Below are 18,498 nucleotides of genomic sequence, written 5' to 3' on the forward strand. Positions count from 1 at the left end.
ATCGAATTCAAAATAGCACTGGCTTGGAAACCCAAGACCTGACTTCTACTGTTGGACTATTGACCAGTTTTACCTATCATTGCTTCAGTTTTCCATATACAGAATAAAACATGAAAACCAGAAATGTATGTGAAAGTATTTTTAAGATCTTTAAAACTTCTTTATAAATTAAAATATATTAATAAGCCACAGAATTATGATTCAAAATGTTCTTGGTTCTATGTCATTAATAAGACCAGAGCTAGCCATACATGTAAGCCTGGTCTAGAAGTGACTACTTGAGACCATATTACTTTCTCTGTTTTCTCTTCCCCAGGTTATTGAGGTGGTAATCCGCTCAGAGGAGGGACTTTCCAGAGACATGGTAAAACACCTGAACAGCATCGAAGAACAGATTTTGGAGAGTTTAGCATGGAGTCATGATTCTGCGCTGTGGGAGGCTCTCCAGGCTTCTGAAAACAGAGTTCCTACCTGTGAAGAAGTGAGTTAGGGCAAGGCTAATAATCCCATCATTTTATGAAATCTCTTTATTGAGACATGATCCCATACTGTATAGTTTACCTATAAGTATACAATTCAGTAATTTTTAGTATATTCATAGATATGTGAAATCATCACCACAGTCAATTTTGAAACATACCACCTCAACAAGAAAAACTTTAGGTATCACTTCCCTACCACCTGCACCCCTACAGCCACTCGCACCTGTCTTCTTCCTGACCCTAGGTAACCAGTAATCTACCTTCTATCTCTATTGATTTCCCTGTTCTGGACATTTCATGCAAATCATATAATATGTGGTCCTTTGTAACTGGCTTCTTTTATTAATATAGTGATTTTCAAGGTTCATCCATGTTGTTATATGTATCAGCACTTCATTCCTTTTTATGGCTTAATAATATTCCATTGCATGGAAATATGTATATATACACACACACACCGTTTTGTTTATTCATTTATCAGTGGATGAACTGGTGGTGTTTCCACCTTTTGACTATGGATAATGCTGCTATGAACATTCATGAACAAGTATTTGTATGGACATGTTTTCATTTTTCTTGAGTATATGGCTAGGAGTAGAATGGCTGGTCATATACTAACTCTAAGGTTTTGAGGAACTGTCAAACTGTTTTCCAAAGTGGCTGCACCATTTAACATTCCCACCATCAGTATATAAAGATTCCAATATCTCCACATCCTCTCCAGTGCTTATTATCTGTCTTCTTGATTTCTAGCAATCTTAGTAGGCATGAAGTATTATCTCATTGTGGTTTTATTTGCATTCCCTGATGGCTAATGATGTTCAACATTGATTCAAGTGCTTATCAGCCATTTGTATATCGTCTTTGGAGAAATATATGTTCAGATCCTTTGCCCATTTTTTATTTGGGTTGTCTTTTTAATATTGAGTTATAGGAGTTCTTTACATATTTTAGATATACTCCTTTATCTATTATATGATTGGTAAAACCTTTCTGTGGGTTGTCTTTTTACTTTCCTGATGATGTCCTTTAAAAAACAAAAGATTTTAATTTTAATGATGTCCAATTTATTTATTCTTAGTTTTGGTATCAGAGCTAAGAAATAATTAATCTCATCATTTAAAAATTTTCAAATACAGAATTTCATAAAGAATTAAACATTTTTCATTAGTAGTATTTAGAATAAAAAGATCAAAAGCTTCTGCCTAATACACTCAAATTGCACATTGAACAGTTTGGTATCATGAGAAATTGAGTTTTCTCCCTCCATCTCTGTGTTATTTTTTGACTCCTGTCTACATCCTTCTTTGCTTTTTTGTGTCTACTTATACTTCAATTAACCATCTTGAATTTTTCCCTAATCTCAAACTACTGAAAGAACTATTTAAGACTAGGAAGAACTGAAAAGAAAATGATTTCTTAAATACTCTCTTCCATGCTTCTGTTGTCTTTACAGCAGACTGTGGTTAATTGGACAGTCTTCAGTATTCATCAATTTTTCTATTACAGGATCCATTGGGGAATGAAAAAAACTATGACCTTGAAGGAAAAGGATTTGAGTTGAAGCCATTTCTTTAATACCTAATAGTAGTTTGTCCTTAGGCAAATTTCACATTTTGAGCCTCAATTTTCTCAGTCCCTAAGTGAAGAACAGTAGTGCCCACCTGATAGGTTTACTTCCAGTGGTCAGTAATCTTAAATGATATAAGGTTAAGTAAGATGAACTCTTTACATAACTTAATATTAACTATTGAGCATTTTATACAAGTTGGTATATTTTGTGACGAGAGAAAGAAAGGGAAATAAAACAGTAAAAAAGTTAAGACTTTTTTCTTACCCTTTCTGTTATGTTTTGATCAGTGGGTTTATCTGTATGTAAAGCAGAGGGGTTTTGTTTTCTTCAGGTTATATTCCCAAACAATTTTGAAACAGGAAGTGGAGGAAATGTACAGGGACATCTTCCCATGATGCCAATGTCTCCTCTGATGCATCCAAGGGTCAAAGAAGTTCGGACTGACAGTGGAAGTCTTCGAAAGGGTAGGTTGACCATTGGTAAAACAAAGGAAAAATAACAAAGACTTTCTTTGTTAGAGAAAATTTCAAGTTTTGCCCTAATATGTTATTAAGAAACCAATTTTTTTTATGAAGATTTGAAAGGGGAATAATGTTTATGCCAATACCCTTTGTGGCTATTTATATACTTTTTTATATTAAAGTAATAAGGTTTCCACTATGATTCTGAATATAATTATTTTTTTAAATTGCAATATCAGTTATTATAGAAATCATATTTTGGCCTTTTTATAAATACACACAATTTTTCCTCAATGCTAATAGAAAACTACTTAAACTAAGTACTCATCTTTGCAAATGTGACAGAAGTTATATTCTTTCTCTATGTGTGACTTGATATAAAAACGCCTAAAGCAGAACAAAGAACTTGTTGGGATACTTAAGTTCATTTAATGAATTACTTATCTGTACTCTTAAAATAGTTATTTTGAGCCTTACTGTAGGAAAATTTTAGTGCATTCTTCTTTATTTTCTCTTGTGATATACCAAACTGATGTGTGTATCTTCTGGACTATATAACTCTTTAAGTTTTAAAAATCAGTTGAACCCTTCTGACCACAGAATATCCCTGAAGAAACCTCAGATGAATGAATATTCAGGTTACTTAGTAAGGTAGCTCAAGAACCATTTCTGAACTATAATTGTGTGTGTGTGTGTGTGTATCTTGCTTTGCATGTAGTGTAAGTTCACAAAAATATGCAAGCTGTGCATACAAAACAATCCTCATTAAACTATAGGAATAATCAGGACTGTTTTATGACCTTTAAAAAATTGTCAAAACTAAAAACTTCCTTACTGTCAGTTATTGGTATTTATCAAAGAAGTGAAAAAATAGTAAAAAAAAAAAACAAAAACTTAATATATGGTTGGTTTAGTTGCTAAGTTGTGTCTGACTCTTGAGACCCCATGGACTGTATCATGCCAGGCTCCTCTGTCCATGGGATTCTTCAGGCAAGAATACTGGAGTGGGTTGCCATTTCCTTCTCCAACTTAATATATACTATGATTAAAAACTTTGGAAACATTGAGAATGGAAGTGTTTTGTTTTTTAAAAACTTAATAATGATGCTTGCCACTTTCTTCTTATATAACTTGTGATACTGAGTGAGCTTTTTTCCTGTGCCTTGGTGAATTTTCATGTTCCTTTCACACTAAAGGAACAGCTTTCAACACTTTTATCCTTTGCTCTTTGAGTGTTGTGAGATTTTTTTTCCGAGTTCCTTTAAAGTGAAGTTCTTTGCCATTGTAACTTCCTGTTGGATGTCTTCATGCTGTTCATCATAACAACTTTGCATTTATATTAATAAGTCTCATCTTCACACAGTTATTCTGGCTGTATATCTAATCTCTTGAACAGCAGCAGTGTCAACATTCTTAGGGTCAGCTATTCTATAATTTCACTGACAATTTTAATTTCACTTTCAGCATTATTACTCTTCATTTCTTTGTTGCACTTTTTTTTTTTTGACAATTCCCTCTTTCATTTATTTTTGTAAAATGTGGATTTATCACTGGGAAACAAGGAGGCGAGGTAACTGTATGCTTTATGCCCTACATGAGTTGAACAGCAGATTTGCCCTGACCCATGACTGACAGACTTTGAAAGAAGTGACAGGATTGGTCACCAATCATGATGCACATCTATTATTTACATATGATTTGTGGGAAAAGTTTGTAGTTTATGCAATTACAGTTAATATACCATGGCAACAGAAATTTGAAATTTGAACCTTTTTGTTAAGGCTTTTGTTAATTTAACTATGTTGTGGAAACTGAAATTCATGTATACTTTAACTGTACAAAGCATGAACTTTGTGTGTAGCATATATGTATCTGACTATAATTTATATATTTATGTTATATGTGTGTGTGTTACCTGGAGAATTCCATGGACAGAGGAGCCTGGCAGGCTACACTCCATCGCTTTGCAAAGACTTGGACGTGACTGAATGACTGACACTGTGTGTGTGCAGCCTAGCTAGAGATCTCAGAACTAAGATCATGAAGAATGGTCACTAAAATGATTTTCTCTCAATGGTGGGATTTTAAATGTTAACTTTTTCCTTATAGTTTTTGGTGTTGTTTGAATTTTTCAGTGAGCTTTTAAAACCTGAAATATAATTCACATACCATAAAATTCACCTTTTTAAAGTATGCAATTAACAGGTCTGTAGTAAATTCACAAGACTATACAACCATAGTTGTATATATGCCATTGTATACATGCCATCTAATTACAGAACATTTTTATCACTCCCAAAAGAATTCCTGTATCCAATAATCACACTTTATTTGCCCCTCTACCAAGACCCTGCAACTACTAATCTATGTCTCTATGGATTTGCCTATTCTAGACATTTCATATAAATGGAACTATATAATATGTGACCTTTGTGATTGGTTCTTTTTCAGGCATGTTTTCAGGTATATATATGTTGTAGCATGTGTCAGCACTTCCATTACTCTTTATGGCTAAATAATACTTGGGTCCAACTCTTTGTGACCCTGTGGACTATAGCCCTCCAGACTCCTCTGTCCATGGGATTATCCAGGCAAGAATACTGGAGTGGTTGCCATTTCCTTCTACAGGGGATATTCCTGACCCAGGAATCAAACCAGCCTCTCTATGTCTCCTTCATTGGCAGGCAGATTCTTTCAATACTGAGCCACCTAGGAAACCCTGAGCAAAGGTTTTTGAGCTTAATATGCATTACCTGAGAGACAGGGTTCCCAGAGATGGGCCATTATGGATAATTTAAGCTTATAGGCAACATCCCTTTAGTGACTAACCTGCAATAAAGGTTCCTTCCTCTTATATGGCAGTGGGATTTTGCAGTGAAGTGAGATTAAGTTCAACTCCTAGTACAACAGAGAAAGTAGGAACTTAACTGATGGACGTTTGGGTTATTTCTACCTGTTGGCTTTTATGAATAGCACTGATGTGAGCATTCAGGTAATATATTATTTTTATAATTAGAAGAAAAAGTTATTTTCTTGTAGGGGTTCATGCAAGAGAGTCAAATAATAGAAAATCCTTAGAAAACAATAATATTGAGCCTTGACTGTAGTGGGGGAAAAGACAGTTTATTAATTTGTATACTTACTAAATTTTTATTGAATGTCTACTGCAGCTTTTACAATACTGTGCTAGGCAAAGAATCATTTCAAGGGGTTTGCAGCTAACTTGGTGGTTATAACATGCATTTTCCCCCTTGAAATGTCAGCTCTGAACATTCCTACTTAGCTTCAAGGACTACATCGGTTTTCTTAGAAATAAGACATAAAGGTAGACTTCTGTTAAGGGCAATAGGCTACAATAGAACTTCCCACTTGTTTGCTAAGGCTGAAAGTCAGAGCTGCTTTCATAACCCCCAGAATTAAGAAGAGATTTTTATTAAACCATAACTATTTCCCCAGTTACCTCAGAAATCCAGAGAGTTGTCAAATTATTACCAGAGGTGATTTTTCTACCTTATAAACATGTTTTGAAAATAGATGACATGGCTGTTACACACTAATGCCTCAAATTAAACAGTCATAACACTTCTGCTCATCTTCATCTTTTAGTGGGTTTGTAAAAGATGATTCTGTGTCTACTAAATCAGAAAGCCACAGCTACTGCCTTAAACTGTTTGAAGTGTAGATATGTGGGAAGAGAGAAAATTGTGAACCAAATCACTGATTTTTCCTTTTTATCAGGAGGAGACAGAAGTAAGTTGGACTACTTTTCTAATTTAACAGTCACTGTATTCTACCTCTCAGCTTCTACTTTCCCCATAATATTTTGGTTCTTTAACATAGGCAGAGGTTTAAGAAACTAGGGAGGTTAGCTATTGTAATTTTAAGATTTATTTCATTCTTCTCTCTCCCACTAGATTCGATATTGCATGAGGACAGAGGCTGTTATTTTAGCATAGTAACTCAGTATCTAGGGCTTCCCTGTTGGCTCAGTGTTAAAGAGACACTGAGTGTCTGTGCAGGAGACACAGAAAATGTGGGTTCAATCCCTGGGTCGGGAAGATCCCTGGAGGAGGGTATGGCAGTCCACCCCAGAAATCTTGCCAGGAGAATCCCATGGACAGTGGAGCCTGGCAGACTACAGTCCATAGGGTTGCAAAGAGTCAGACACGACTGAAGTGATTGAGCACAAGTATAGCACAACTCAGTATCTATGGAACGAGTGAGTAAACCTGATTTTTTCTGTTTGAAATACAAGTCAAACTGTTAAAATTTTTCTCTTTATTAGATATGCAACCATTGTCTCCGATTTCTGTCCATGAACGCTACAGTTCTCCTACTGCTGGGAGTGCTAAGAGAAGACTTTTTGGGGAAGACCCCCCAAAGGAAATACTTATGGACAGGATCATTACAGAAGGAACAAAATTGAAAATTGCTCCTTCTTCAAGCATCACTGCTGAAAATATATCAATTTCACCCGGGCACAGTCTTCTGACAATGGCCACAGCCATAGTAGCAGGGACAACAGGACATAAAGTTACAATCCCATTGCATGGTAATATTTTGATGCATTTTTTTTTTTAATGGATAAAAATTTAAGAAATGTCTTACTGAATTATATCACATGGTCTTATTACTCCTGTGTTTTCTCCTGAACCTGTATTTTTTTTCCTCTAGGAGTAGTTTTAGGTTCATGGCAAAATTGAGCCTTTCTTGTCATCAATATCCTGCACCAGACTAGCTCATGTATTACAACTGATGAACTTTCATTGTCACATCATTATCATTCTAAGTCCATAGTTTACGTTAGTGTTCACTCTTGGTGTTGTACACTATATGAATTTTGCAAATGTCTAATGACACATATCTACCATTATCCTGTTATACAGAATAGTAACACTGCCCCTTTAGTTTTGTTTTGAATGTACAGAGGCTTTCCTCATTTTATTTCCTCATTTTATTGCACTTTGCTTTATTGAACTTTACAGATAACTTTTTTCTTTTTTTTTTAACAAATTGAAGATGTGTGGCAACCTTGTGTTGCCGTGTGATGATTAGCATTTTTTTTAGCAACAAAGTATTTTTTAACTGAGGTACATACAGTTTTTGAACATAATGCCCATAACACACCCTATAGACTGCAGTATAGCAAAAGCATAATTTTTTTATGCCTCGGAAACCAAAAAATTCATGTGACTCATTTTATTATGATATTCACTTTATTGTGGTTCTCTGGAACCAAACTCTTAATATAAACTCTGAGGTATACCTGCACAGTTTTTTGAATTTTCATATTTTATGGATTTACTACTCTCTTTGTTAGGACTTATTTTACCTGAGTTTTACAAATGAGTGCATTGAGCAAAAATTTTGTTTAGTGTTTAAAAACATCTCCTTTAGACCACAAAAGAGAACAGTATTATTGTTTCAGAGCAGAAATAGGAAACAAGAATATCATAACCTAGAATTAGTATTTTTGTGGCTTTCTTCTTCTAACATTTCGCACAGATAGATAGTAAACAAGAAGAGGGAGGGAGGGAAGAAGGAACGAACCAAGAAAGAAGTATTGACAACTTTTCTGGGACACATTTCTAAAACTAAGAACTCTTGCTTCTACATTCAGGTATTGCAAATGATGCTGGAGAGATCACACTGATACCAATTTCCATGAATACAACTCAGGAGTCCAAAGTTGAGAGTCCTGTATCACTTACAGCTCAGTCATTAATTGGTGCTTCTCCAAAGCAGACCCACTTGACCAAAGCACAAGAGGTACATCCAATTGGAATAAGCAAACCAAAGAGAACTGGGTCCTTAGCACTGTTTTATAGAAAGGTATGTGTTTTTATAGCATCTAAAAAGATCTCCTTTAATCAGTACAATAAAGATTGAGTAACAGGACAGCTTTGGCCTTTTTTTTGTACGTGGTAAAATATACATAAAATTTACTGTTCTAACCATTTTTAGGTGTACAGCTAAGTATCATTAGTACATCCACGTTGTTGTGCAGCTTCCACCACTGTCCATCTTGAGAACTTTTTCATCTTCCTAAACTGTAATTCTGTACCCATTAAAGAGTAACTCCTCATTTCTCCCCTTAACCCCCAGTCATCATTCTAATTTCTGTCTCTATGACTTCAGCTACTCTAGGTACCTCATAAAAGTGAAATTATACAATTTTTGTCCTTTTATGGTGGGCTTATTTTACTTAGCATAATGTCTTCACAGTTTATCCACATTTTTGCATGTGTCAGAATTTCCTTCCTTTTTAAGGCTAATATTCCATGGTATGAATATACCATGTTTTGTCTATCAATTCATCTGTAGATGGATATTTGAGTTGTTTCTGAACCTGCCTGCCAGCGCAGGAAACAGAAGAGACGTAGGTTCAACCCCTGGGTCGGGAAGATCCCTTGGAGGAGGGCTTGGCAACCCACTCCAGTATTCTTGCCTGGAGAATCCCATGGACAGAGGAGCCTGGTGGGCTGCAGTCCATACGGAGGCACATAGTCGAACAAGACTGAAGCGACTTAGCACATGCATGTAGCTTATGGTTATTTTGAGTGAGTAATGCTGTTATATTGATGTGCAGATATCTAAATTTCTGCTTTCAGTTCTTTTGGGTATAAACAGAAGTAGAATAGTAATTCTAAATTTAATTTTTGAGAAACTGCCATACTATTTCCCGTGGTGGCTGCTGCTGTTGCTGCTGCTAAGTCGCTTCAGTCATGTCTGACTCTGTGCGACCCCATAGACAGCAGCCCACCAGGCTCCCCCATCCTTGGGATTCTCCAGGCAAGAACACTGGAGTGGGTTGCCAACTGGAGTGGAATGGCAACCCACTCCAATATTCTTATCTGGAGAATTCCTTGGACAGAGGAGCCTAGTGGGCTGCAATTCATGGGATCGCAAAGAGTCAGACACGACTGAGTGACTAACACTTTCACTTAAAAGAACATTATGATCTTGATGAGCTGTGTTTGGACTCAAGTTCATAGAATTTGATTCCATTTCCTGATATGACTTAGGTTTCTTGCCAACTTCATTTGCATAACTTTAAGAAAGCAGTTGGAATTTACAGGAACTCCACTGTGTTATATTGCTTTGAAAATTGAAAGTGAAAGTTGCTCAGGCGTGTCTGACTCTGCAACCCCATGGACTGTAGCCTGCCAGGTTCCTCTGTCCATGGAATTCTCCAGGCCAAAATACTGGCTTGGATAGCTGTTCCCTTCTGCAAGGGATCTTCCCAACCCAGGGATCAAACCCAGGTCTCCCACATTGCAGGCGGATTCTTTACCATCTGAGCCACTTTAGATTGAGTTTATTGTGGCACAAGTACATCTTAGATCTTATGTATAAGTTTAAATTACTGAAGATTTATTATTAAGATTTTGGGGATACTGTGGGGAGTCTACACAATTTTTATCATAAATCTCATTTGTTACCTGTAAGATTTGACTAGTCATTATAATCCCTAAATTGTTTTAGTATTAATGCAGAGATTTAATGTAGAAACAATTTCTATCCTGCCTTGCTTTTATAAGTACCTTCAAGCTTCTAATAAGACAGACATGTTAATCAGATATTTGTAGCCAAACATGCTGCTGCTCTAAAATAAATCCCAGAATTGGGAGATATCTCTCCAGTCCACTCTATAACTAGTAGCTATCTAGCCCATTCTTAAAAATTGTAAATGAAAAAAAAAGGCACTGTTTTTTTGTTTCTTTCTCTCATTGTGATTAGAGTTTAAGGCTTAAAATTTTTAAGAAATTCATTTCTTTTTCAGATTATTTTTTGATGCAAATTTATTTCCTCTATCTAGTCTTTCTTAGAATATTTCTTGAGACATGTGCTCTTTTTTCCACCTCCCACTACCTTTTCTACTCTATCTCACCATCCCCATTCCTGCCCACTTGTGCGTAATGCCTGTTTTTAAAGGAGAGTTCCAAATGTAGTATTTCCCCCATTCATTTCCTGTTTTTAATTTTCAAAATAACAAATTGCTGCCTTTGATAATGAATCTAAGATTGACAGAAATAAGGCTTTATTTATAAATTTTTAGTTCTGAATTTATTTCAGAATCTAGCCTGTCCATTTCCTTTCATTTAATTATAGCTTACTTAGAAGCTGCTGCTGCTAAGTCGCTTCAGTCATGTCCGACTGCGACCCCATAGACGACAGCCCACCAGGCTCCCCTGTCCCTGGGATCCTCCAGGCAAGAATACTGGAGTGGGTTGCCATTTCCTTCTCCAATGCATGAAAGTGAAAAGTGAAAGTGAAGTCGCTCAGTCATGTCTGACTCCTAGCAGCCCCATGGACTGCAGCCTACCAGGCTCCTCTGTCCTTGGGATTTTCCAAGCAAGAGTACTGGAGTGGGTTGCCACTGCCTTCTCCTACTTAGAAGCTTAAAAAAAGTTTTATTCTAAAAGGGAATTGAGATGTTCATATCTAATAATGAGTTCAAAATAACCATTTCTTGAGTAAATTGCAGCTGTTATCCATGCTGAACTCAGTGTGATACTGGGTGTCCTATGCCTGAATAGAATTTACTATGAATTTTTTGTTAGAATTAGCAGCCTTTCAGAGGATGTATATCAGATTAGCTTCAGAGAAGTCATTGGGTTAGCTTTGTAAAAGATACTTAACAAGTAGTAGTACCTAATCCTTCTAGCTGGGGCTATATCTGTTATCTTCTCCTATCATGAATGTAAAGTTCCAGCATGTTTCCCACTGCTCTGACCCCAGTGGTTCCTATTTATTTCTTGACCAACTAGACCAGAAACAAAGGGATGGAATGCAGAGAATGAGTTTGTTATAAAATGAATCACTGGTGGCTTTGGAGTCAGCTTTATCTCTCTATCAGATTAGTGTATTGGATAGTTAAAATTAATTTTAAAGCTCTAATTTGTAAATTTTTTTCCCTCTCAAAAGATATTTTGATGTAAAGAATGCCTTACTCTTTTATTTTTTCTCCTGAATGTTTAGATTTAAAGCCTTAGTTCAAACAGAATAGTCTAGTTTAGGAGTATCACAGTAAGGTTACCAATTCTTAAAATAACAAAACAGAATGCTTTTTGAATGATCAGAAATCATTTTAGAATCTTTCAGGACCTTTGAGTCATTTTCATTAGTATCAGTTCATACAAAGACTCTGTATATAAAAGATTAAACTGAACTGAATTTACATTGAACTGAATTTACTCTGATATGTTTAAAAACAACTTGACAGAGACAGACAAATACTACATGATCTCATTTATATGTGGAATCTAAAAAACAAGCTCATAAATACAAAGAGCAGGTTAGTCGTTGCTAGGGGCGAGGGAGTGGGTGAAATGGATGGATGAAGGGAGTCAAAAGGTACAAACTGGAAGATATAAGTAAATCATGGGGCTATAATGTATAGCATGGTAACTATAGTTAATAACACCATATTGCATATTGAAAGTTGCTAACAGGATAGATCTTTAAAGTTCTTATCACAAGAAAAGAAATTATAAGTATGTGGTGGATGTTGACTTATTGTGGTGATCTTTTCACAGTATGTGTCAATAGTGAATCATGTTGTACACCTGAAACTAATAATGTTTTATGTCAGTTGTATCTCAATAAACATCAACAGTAAAATCTGGTGTCTCATTTACTTAACATTCCTTTCATGTGCTCATAAAAACAATGTAGAATATAGGGGAATTTTTAAAATGATTTTGCTCTCAGAGTCATTTTTGAAGTCAAACATTTTAGTGTATTATGTGACATTTTAGGCTTTCTAGCCATTTTACCTGAACCAAAAAAAGAGACTTCTGATTTCTTAAAAAGTTATATATTTATAATGGTCATAATGCTCATAAATCAAGCCATTTAGTTTTAGTATTTATCACTTTACATAGTTCACAGCATAGATAGAATAGCACAAAGCATCTTTTCCCAAAAATTGTTTAGGCTAGTTTTACAAAGAGAATTTTGTTTTAATATATTTTATTTAGCCACAGCAGTGAACTGATACTGTAAAATAGGTATTTTATGTAATTTAATGCATCAGCAGCCTTAGGTGTTTATTAATCTTGACCAAAAGCCCATCTTCATGGTAAGACATAAATTTGAGAAATTATTGACTTGTTTTTTTGCATCAGTGTGCTATGTTTTGTCTTAGGTCTATCATTTGGCAAGTGTACGCTTACGTGATTTATGTTTAAAACTGGATGTTTCAAATGAGTTAAGAAGGAAGATATGGACATGTTTTGAATTCACTTTAGTTCACTGTCCTGATCTGATGAAAGACAGACATTTGGATCAGCTCCTCCTTTGTGCCTTTTATATCATGGCAAAGGTAATGTATAAGGTGGGGGAAGCTCCTTGCTGTCCTTACCTATATTTGAAGCATGAGGTGAAAATCTGTTGCACTCATTAGTTTACCTTAAGTGCTATAAGCCAACAGTGCCCACCTTCATTAATTAGGTGGTAAATTCCAGCTAATGCAATTGCAGGCCATTTGTAGTAAAGTGGTTCTCCACACTATTAATAGAGAACCATTTCCATCTCCACCCCTGTAACACCTCTAATCTTATACTTTAAAGTAATAATTCTAGATCATTACGTTTTAAGTGAGTAACAGAGACTCAGAGCTGAAAGTAACTTGGCCAAAATTACACAATTAGTGACAGCCTGTGATCTCCTGATTCATAATTTGATGTAAAATAGCTTCTATACTATATTCCTTTTTAGTGATTTATTCCATTACCTCAGAAGAGCATTTTATTTTCTGGTTGCTACAACATGTTTTAAGTCATAAAATGGCATATCTTTCTTGTTTTAAAAATTCTAATGTGTCTATAACATTCATCTGTAACTTTGGTCTTGATCATATTGGCCACAGATCCTAGCAGATGAGCATGTTACAACCTAATTTTTCAGCTTCTTGAGGCAAAGGACATGTTTTCGAACTCATTTGTGACTTCCTTTTCACATTGCCTCTTTAAAATCTCTATACAAAATATGTATTAATAAATATTGTTAATTAACCTTTTTTTAAGTTATTACTATTTTTAAATTATTTCTCTTAAGGATACCAGAACTCTAAAAACCAGCCATGGGTTTCTAATTTAGAGAGTTAATTTCCTTCTATGGTTACAATTTTTATGCATTTATTCCGGAACCACTAGATAAATACAACACAAAAGACCACATAGTTATTCCCCTTTTATAGTCACATGCTACATTGGCATCCATACCAATAATGCTTTATATTTGTATTCTCTTTCCACTTTTAAAACCACACCTATATGCATATTTCATTTATTTTACCATTCTAAGAATCTCCAGGGAATTACCCAGGAGTCCATTGGTTAGGACTTTATGGTTTCACTCCTGAGGGCATTGGTTTAATCCCTGGTGGGAACTGAGATCCTGTAAGATATACAGCAAGGCCAAAAAAAAAGGAAAGAATCTCCGAAGTCCGAACACTAATGACAACAAAACCCAAAGTTGTCCCAGAACTGATAATACCGCTGGGTTTCCCAGCAGAAGCAAACTGCTTTGAGGCATGAAACACTCAACCCTTAAGCCATTCAGTATTCACATAAGTAAAACCCTTACTAAAGTAGAACTAAAAAAATCAAAAATTATAAAACATTCAAGGAAATGAATCAATATAAGTATGTCAACAGATAAAATTTAGAGCAGGTTAGATATTGAAAATTTTAGTTAATGAAATTATTGACCTCAAAGTAGGCAGTTAATATGTTTAAAAGGATTTAGTGTATACAAGAAAATTCATTTTATGAATAAAGACCAAGTTACTTTAAAAAGGACCCAAAAATTAAAAAAAAATTTTAAATAAAAAGGACCCAAAAGATGTCAAAAAGAACTGAAGGAAACTTGGAATGGAAACCCAGTGAAATTTGGATGGAAACAAAATTCCAACCCAAAAAGACTCAATAGATTAGAATATAGATCTGTGGAAATAAAAAGCAATGTATCACATAGAGATAGAAAATACAAAAAAATTAAGAGACAGAGTGGCAAAACATTTTTTTCTTGTTCCCTTTTTCTTTTGTTCTCTTGTGATTTGATGACTAACTTTAGTGTTGTGTTTCATTTCCTTTTTCTTTTTATCTGTTGTAGATTTTTGATTTCTGGTTACTATGAGGATTTGCTATAGCAATCTATGTAGAAACAAGATTGTTTTAAGTTCCTCATCTTTACAAGTGCATTTCCAATATCTTGCATTTGTATTATCTCCTCATAATTGTTGGTTTTGATATCATATTTGTGTATGGATGATTTCCTACCTTTTGTGTGTGCTTGTGTATATTTGCCTTTACGGGTGAGCGTATCCATTTGTAATTTTCTTGTTTCTAGTTGTGGCTTTTTCTATTTAGAGAAGTTCCTTTAGCATTTGTTGCAGAGCTGGTCTGGTGGTACTGAGTTCTGTTAGCTTTTACTTGTCCATAAAACTTTTGATTTCTCTGTCAAATCTGAATGAACACCTTACTGGGTAGAGTATTCTTGATTGTAGGTTCTTCCCTTTCATCAGTTTAAATGTATCATGACACTTCCTTCTGGCCTGTAGAGTTTCTGCTAAGAAATCAGCTGATAAACTTATAGTTCCCTTGTATGTTGTCATTTTTCTCCTGTTGCTTTTAATATTTTTTCTTGGTCTTATTCTTGTCAACTTGATTACTGTGTGTGTCTTGGCATGTTCTTTCTTGGATTTATCCTGCCTGGAACTCTGCAATTCCTGGACTTGAGTGAATGTTTCCTTTCCCATGTTAGGGAGGTTTTTCAGCTATTATCTTTTTGAACTTTTTTTCATATCCTTTCTCTCTTCTCCTTCTGAGACCACCCCTATAATGTGGAATGCTGATGTGTTTAATGTCCCAGATGTCTCTTAGACTGTCTTCATTTCTTTTCACTCTTTTAAAATTCTCTTCCACAGCAGTGATTCCCACCATTCTGTCTTCAGGTCACTTATCTGCTCTTCTGCCTCAGTGTTCTGCTAGTGTATTTTTCATTTCAGATGTTTTATTGTATATCTCTGTTCTTCAGTTCTTCTAGGTCTTCATTAAACGTTTCTTACATCATCTTGATCCTTGCCTCCATTCTTTTTCTGAGATCCTTGATCATCTTCAGTATCATTATTCTGAATTATTTTTTATGGAATGTTGCCTATATCCACTTTTAAATAAGTACGTAAAAACTAATAAAACTGAAGACTACAGGAGAGTCAGCAGATCTGAGTTTTCTTATGTTCTTTTTTATAAAGAAAGGCATTTTGTGGTTTAAAAATACATTTTCAGTAGAGTTATACCATAATAATCTTAGTGCTTTTGATTAATGAAACTATCTGCTGAGTTCCCACAGGCCACAAAGCCTGAACTTTTAAGGTAGTAGAAGTCATAAATGGTAGTGGTTTTTAGTTATGAAGTGGCCTGGGGTTAATAGCTTTCTGCAAGACTGCTCTCAGTGCCAACTGGTAATTGAAGTTTTTGTTTAGAGCCATTTTTCTTTTAAAAGCAATTGATGAATGAGGTTTTTATTTTCCTTAGGTAACAAAAGAAGAAAGAACTTTTCAAGAAATAATGAAAAGTTATAGGAATCAGCCCCAAGCTAATAGTCACGTGAGTTACATTATTTTTCCTCCTGTCCCGAAATAGATTTGTACTATTTCTCTGCTGATAAGTCATATAAAAGGTAAACTTCTTTTCTAGGTTTACTATAGATATTTGGTTTTATGGATACCATTAAACTTGAGACAATTTTAATCAAAAAAGTTTCAATAGAAGCCAAAAATCTTGCTGTTTCTGACTAATCTACATATTTGCATGTACTTCTCACACATTCTCTTATTCCATGTGTCCGTTTGTTGAGTGGGGATGTTTTTCACTAGAAAATCTAATGAAAAATATTTATAATAATAACATTCTTTAATTATATGAGATTTGATTCTCTGATGATATTTAAATCCAGTGAAATTTGAAGATATATTAAGTCAAGTTTCTTTTTTCCATTTGCTAAGAATCTTAATGTTTGTATCTTTGAATTTGAATAGATGTCAGTCATTTTTTATATAATAGCCCTGGTAAGAATTCTATACAACATTTCAGTCATGGAAATATAAAATGTTAGCATAGTGGCCTGGCACATGGTAAGCATTTAATAACTGTTAGCTCTACATGATTTTTATTGTTGTTCTGAAGAACACAGGATTAGTTTACAGTAAGGCTTTGGCCGTTCAACAGCCTGATTGCTCTAAAGGAACATATTGGCCTCCTCTGTGGCCCCAGTGATCTGCCATCTTAGACTAGAAGAGAGAAAATAGTAGCTGAGATAACCCTGGCCCCAGTACTAGTAGCCGTACCCTTCTGTAGGAGAGCCCCACAGGTAGTTTCACTTCTTTACTGAAGCCCCAAATACACTGCTAGCAGTATAGAGATACTAGAAGAGCCAAGTATAGGCATTTCTTATATCCTGTGATAGACTAGAAGAGGCCTGGTTTCTGGGCCTCTTCAGAAAAATCGTTCAGAAACAGAGCTTAGAGAGGTTCAGAACATCCCTAAGTTCATTAAGGCAAAGTTAATGTGGGTCAAAATTGGGTCAGGGGATTTCCCTCATGATCCAATGGTTAAGAATCCACCTTCCAATGCAGGGGACATGGGTTTGATCCCTGGTAGGATAATTCATATCCCACATGCCGTGGGGCGGCTAAGCCCATGCACCACAACTAGAGAGCCCACAATCTGCAACTAGTGAGCCACGCACTCTAGAGCCCATGCTTTGCACCAAAAGAAGTCCTGACACGCTGCAGCTAGAGAAGGCCAGCATGCCACAACAAAGACCCAGCGCAGCCAAAAAAAAAGTCATGCCACAGCTTCCTAAAAATTCTCTCAATACCATTATCCATAGGATGAGGGAGAATGGGCATGCTTTTCAGTTACCCTGGAGGTTAAAAACAGTTTAGGAGCAGAGAGGAGAACATATTTTCATGTGCCCACCTGAAAAGACTTGGTATGGGATTGGAACAGGAAAGCAAGCCCCAGAGAGATCAAATGAGTCTCACGTAAGGAATTAAAGGGAGGAAGGAATAGGCTCAGATCTTTTAAGTAGCTTTTAATTGGCAAAACTTGCTCATCAGTGTTTAGTTGCTGCTGACTTAATTCTTCTAATTTGTAACCTCCTAAATGGCATATTTCAGGTGGTAGGCTCTGCTTAATAGCTCCTCTTCTAAGATGTTTGCAGTAATCTACAGGCTTAAAGCTCAACATTCAGAAAACTAAGATCATGGCATCCGGTCCCATCACTTCATGGGAAATAGATGGGGAAACAGTGGAAACAGTGTCACACTTTATTTTTGGGGGCTCCAAAATCACTGCAGATGGTGATTGCAGCCATGAAATTAAAAGACTCTTACTCCTTGGAAGAAAAGTTATGATCAACCTAGATAACATATTCAAAAGCAGAGACATTACTTTGCCAACAAAGGTCCATCTAGTCAAGGCTATGGTTTTTCCAGTGGTCATGTATGGATGTGAGAGTTGGACTGTGAAGAAAGCTGAGTGCCGAAGAATTGATGCTTTTGAGCTGTGGTGTTGGAGAAGACTCTTGAGAGTCCCTTGGACTGCAAGGAGATCCAACTAGTCCATCCTAAAGGAGGTTAGGCCTGGGTGTTCTTTGGAAGGAAGGATGCTAAAGCTGAAACTCCAATACTTTGGCCACCTCATGCAAAGAGTTGACCCATTGGAAAAGACTCTGATGCTGGGAGGGATTGGGGGCAGGAGCAGAAGGGGACGACAGAGGATGAGATGGCTGGATGGCATCACTGACTCGATGGACGTGAGTTTGAGTGAACTCTGGGAGTTGGTGATGGACAGGGAGGCCTGGCGTGCTGCAATTCATGGGGTCGCAAAGAGTAGGACACAACTGAGCGACTGAACTGAACTGAATAACATCTTGCCCTTAATTATCACCCTTACAGACAAATACTTTT

The 18,498-nt window shown here is 35.8% G+C and overlaps 1 protein-coding gene across 8 annotated transcripts in view; it reads left to right on the forward strand.

Moving 5' to 3' along the window:
• The window catches only part of RBL1 (RB transcriptional corepressor like 1), a 60,727-nt gene that overhangs the window by 26,230 nt on the left and 15,999 nt on the right, over positions 1-18,498 (forward strand). For all 8 annotated transcript variants that reach the window (XM_086331918.1, XM_086331920.1, XM_086331917.1 and 5 more), the window contains 6 exons: positions 317-481; positions 2,387-2,519; positions 6,802-7,068; positions 8,137-8,348; positions 12,667-12,843; positions 16,061-16,132. In XM_086331918.1, the coding sequence (XP_086188044.1) occupies positions 317-481; positions 2,387-2,519; positions 6,802-7,068; positions 8,137-8,348; positions 12,667-12,843; positions 16,061-16,132 (1,026 nt within the window). The remainder of the gene's footprint in view (positions 1-316; positions 482-2,386; positions 2,520-6,801; positions 7,069-8,136; positions 8,349-12,666; positions 12,844-16,060; positions 16,133-18,498) is intronic.

Source organism: Bos grunniens, chromosome 13 (assembly GCF_055505025.1).
Source record: "Bos grunniens cultivar Pamir isolate PY7600 chromosome 13, Bosgru_T2T1.0, whole genome shotgun sequence".
Classification (NCBI taxonomy): domain Eukaryota; kingdom Metazoa; phylum Chordata; class Mammalia; order Artiodactyla; family Bovidae; genus Bos; species Bos grunniens.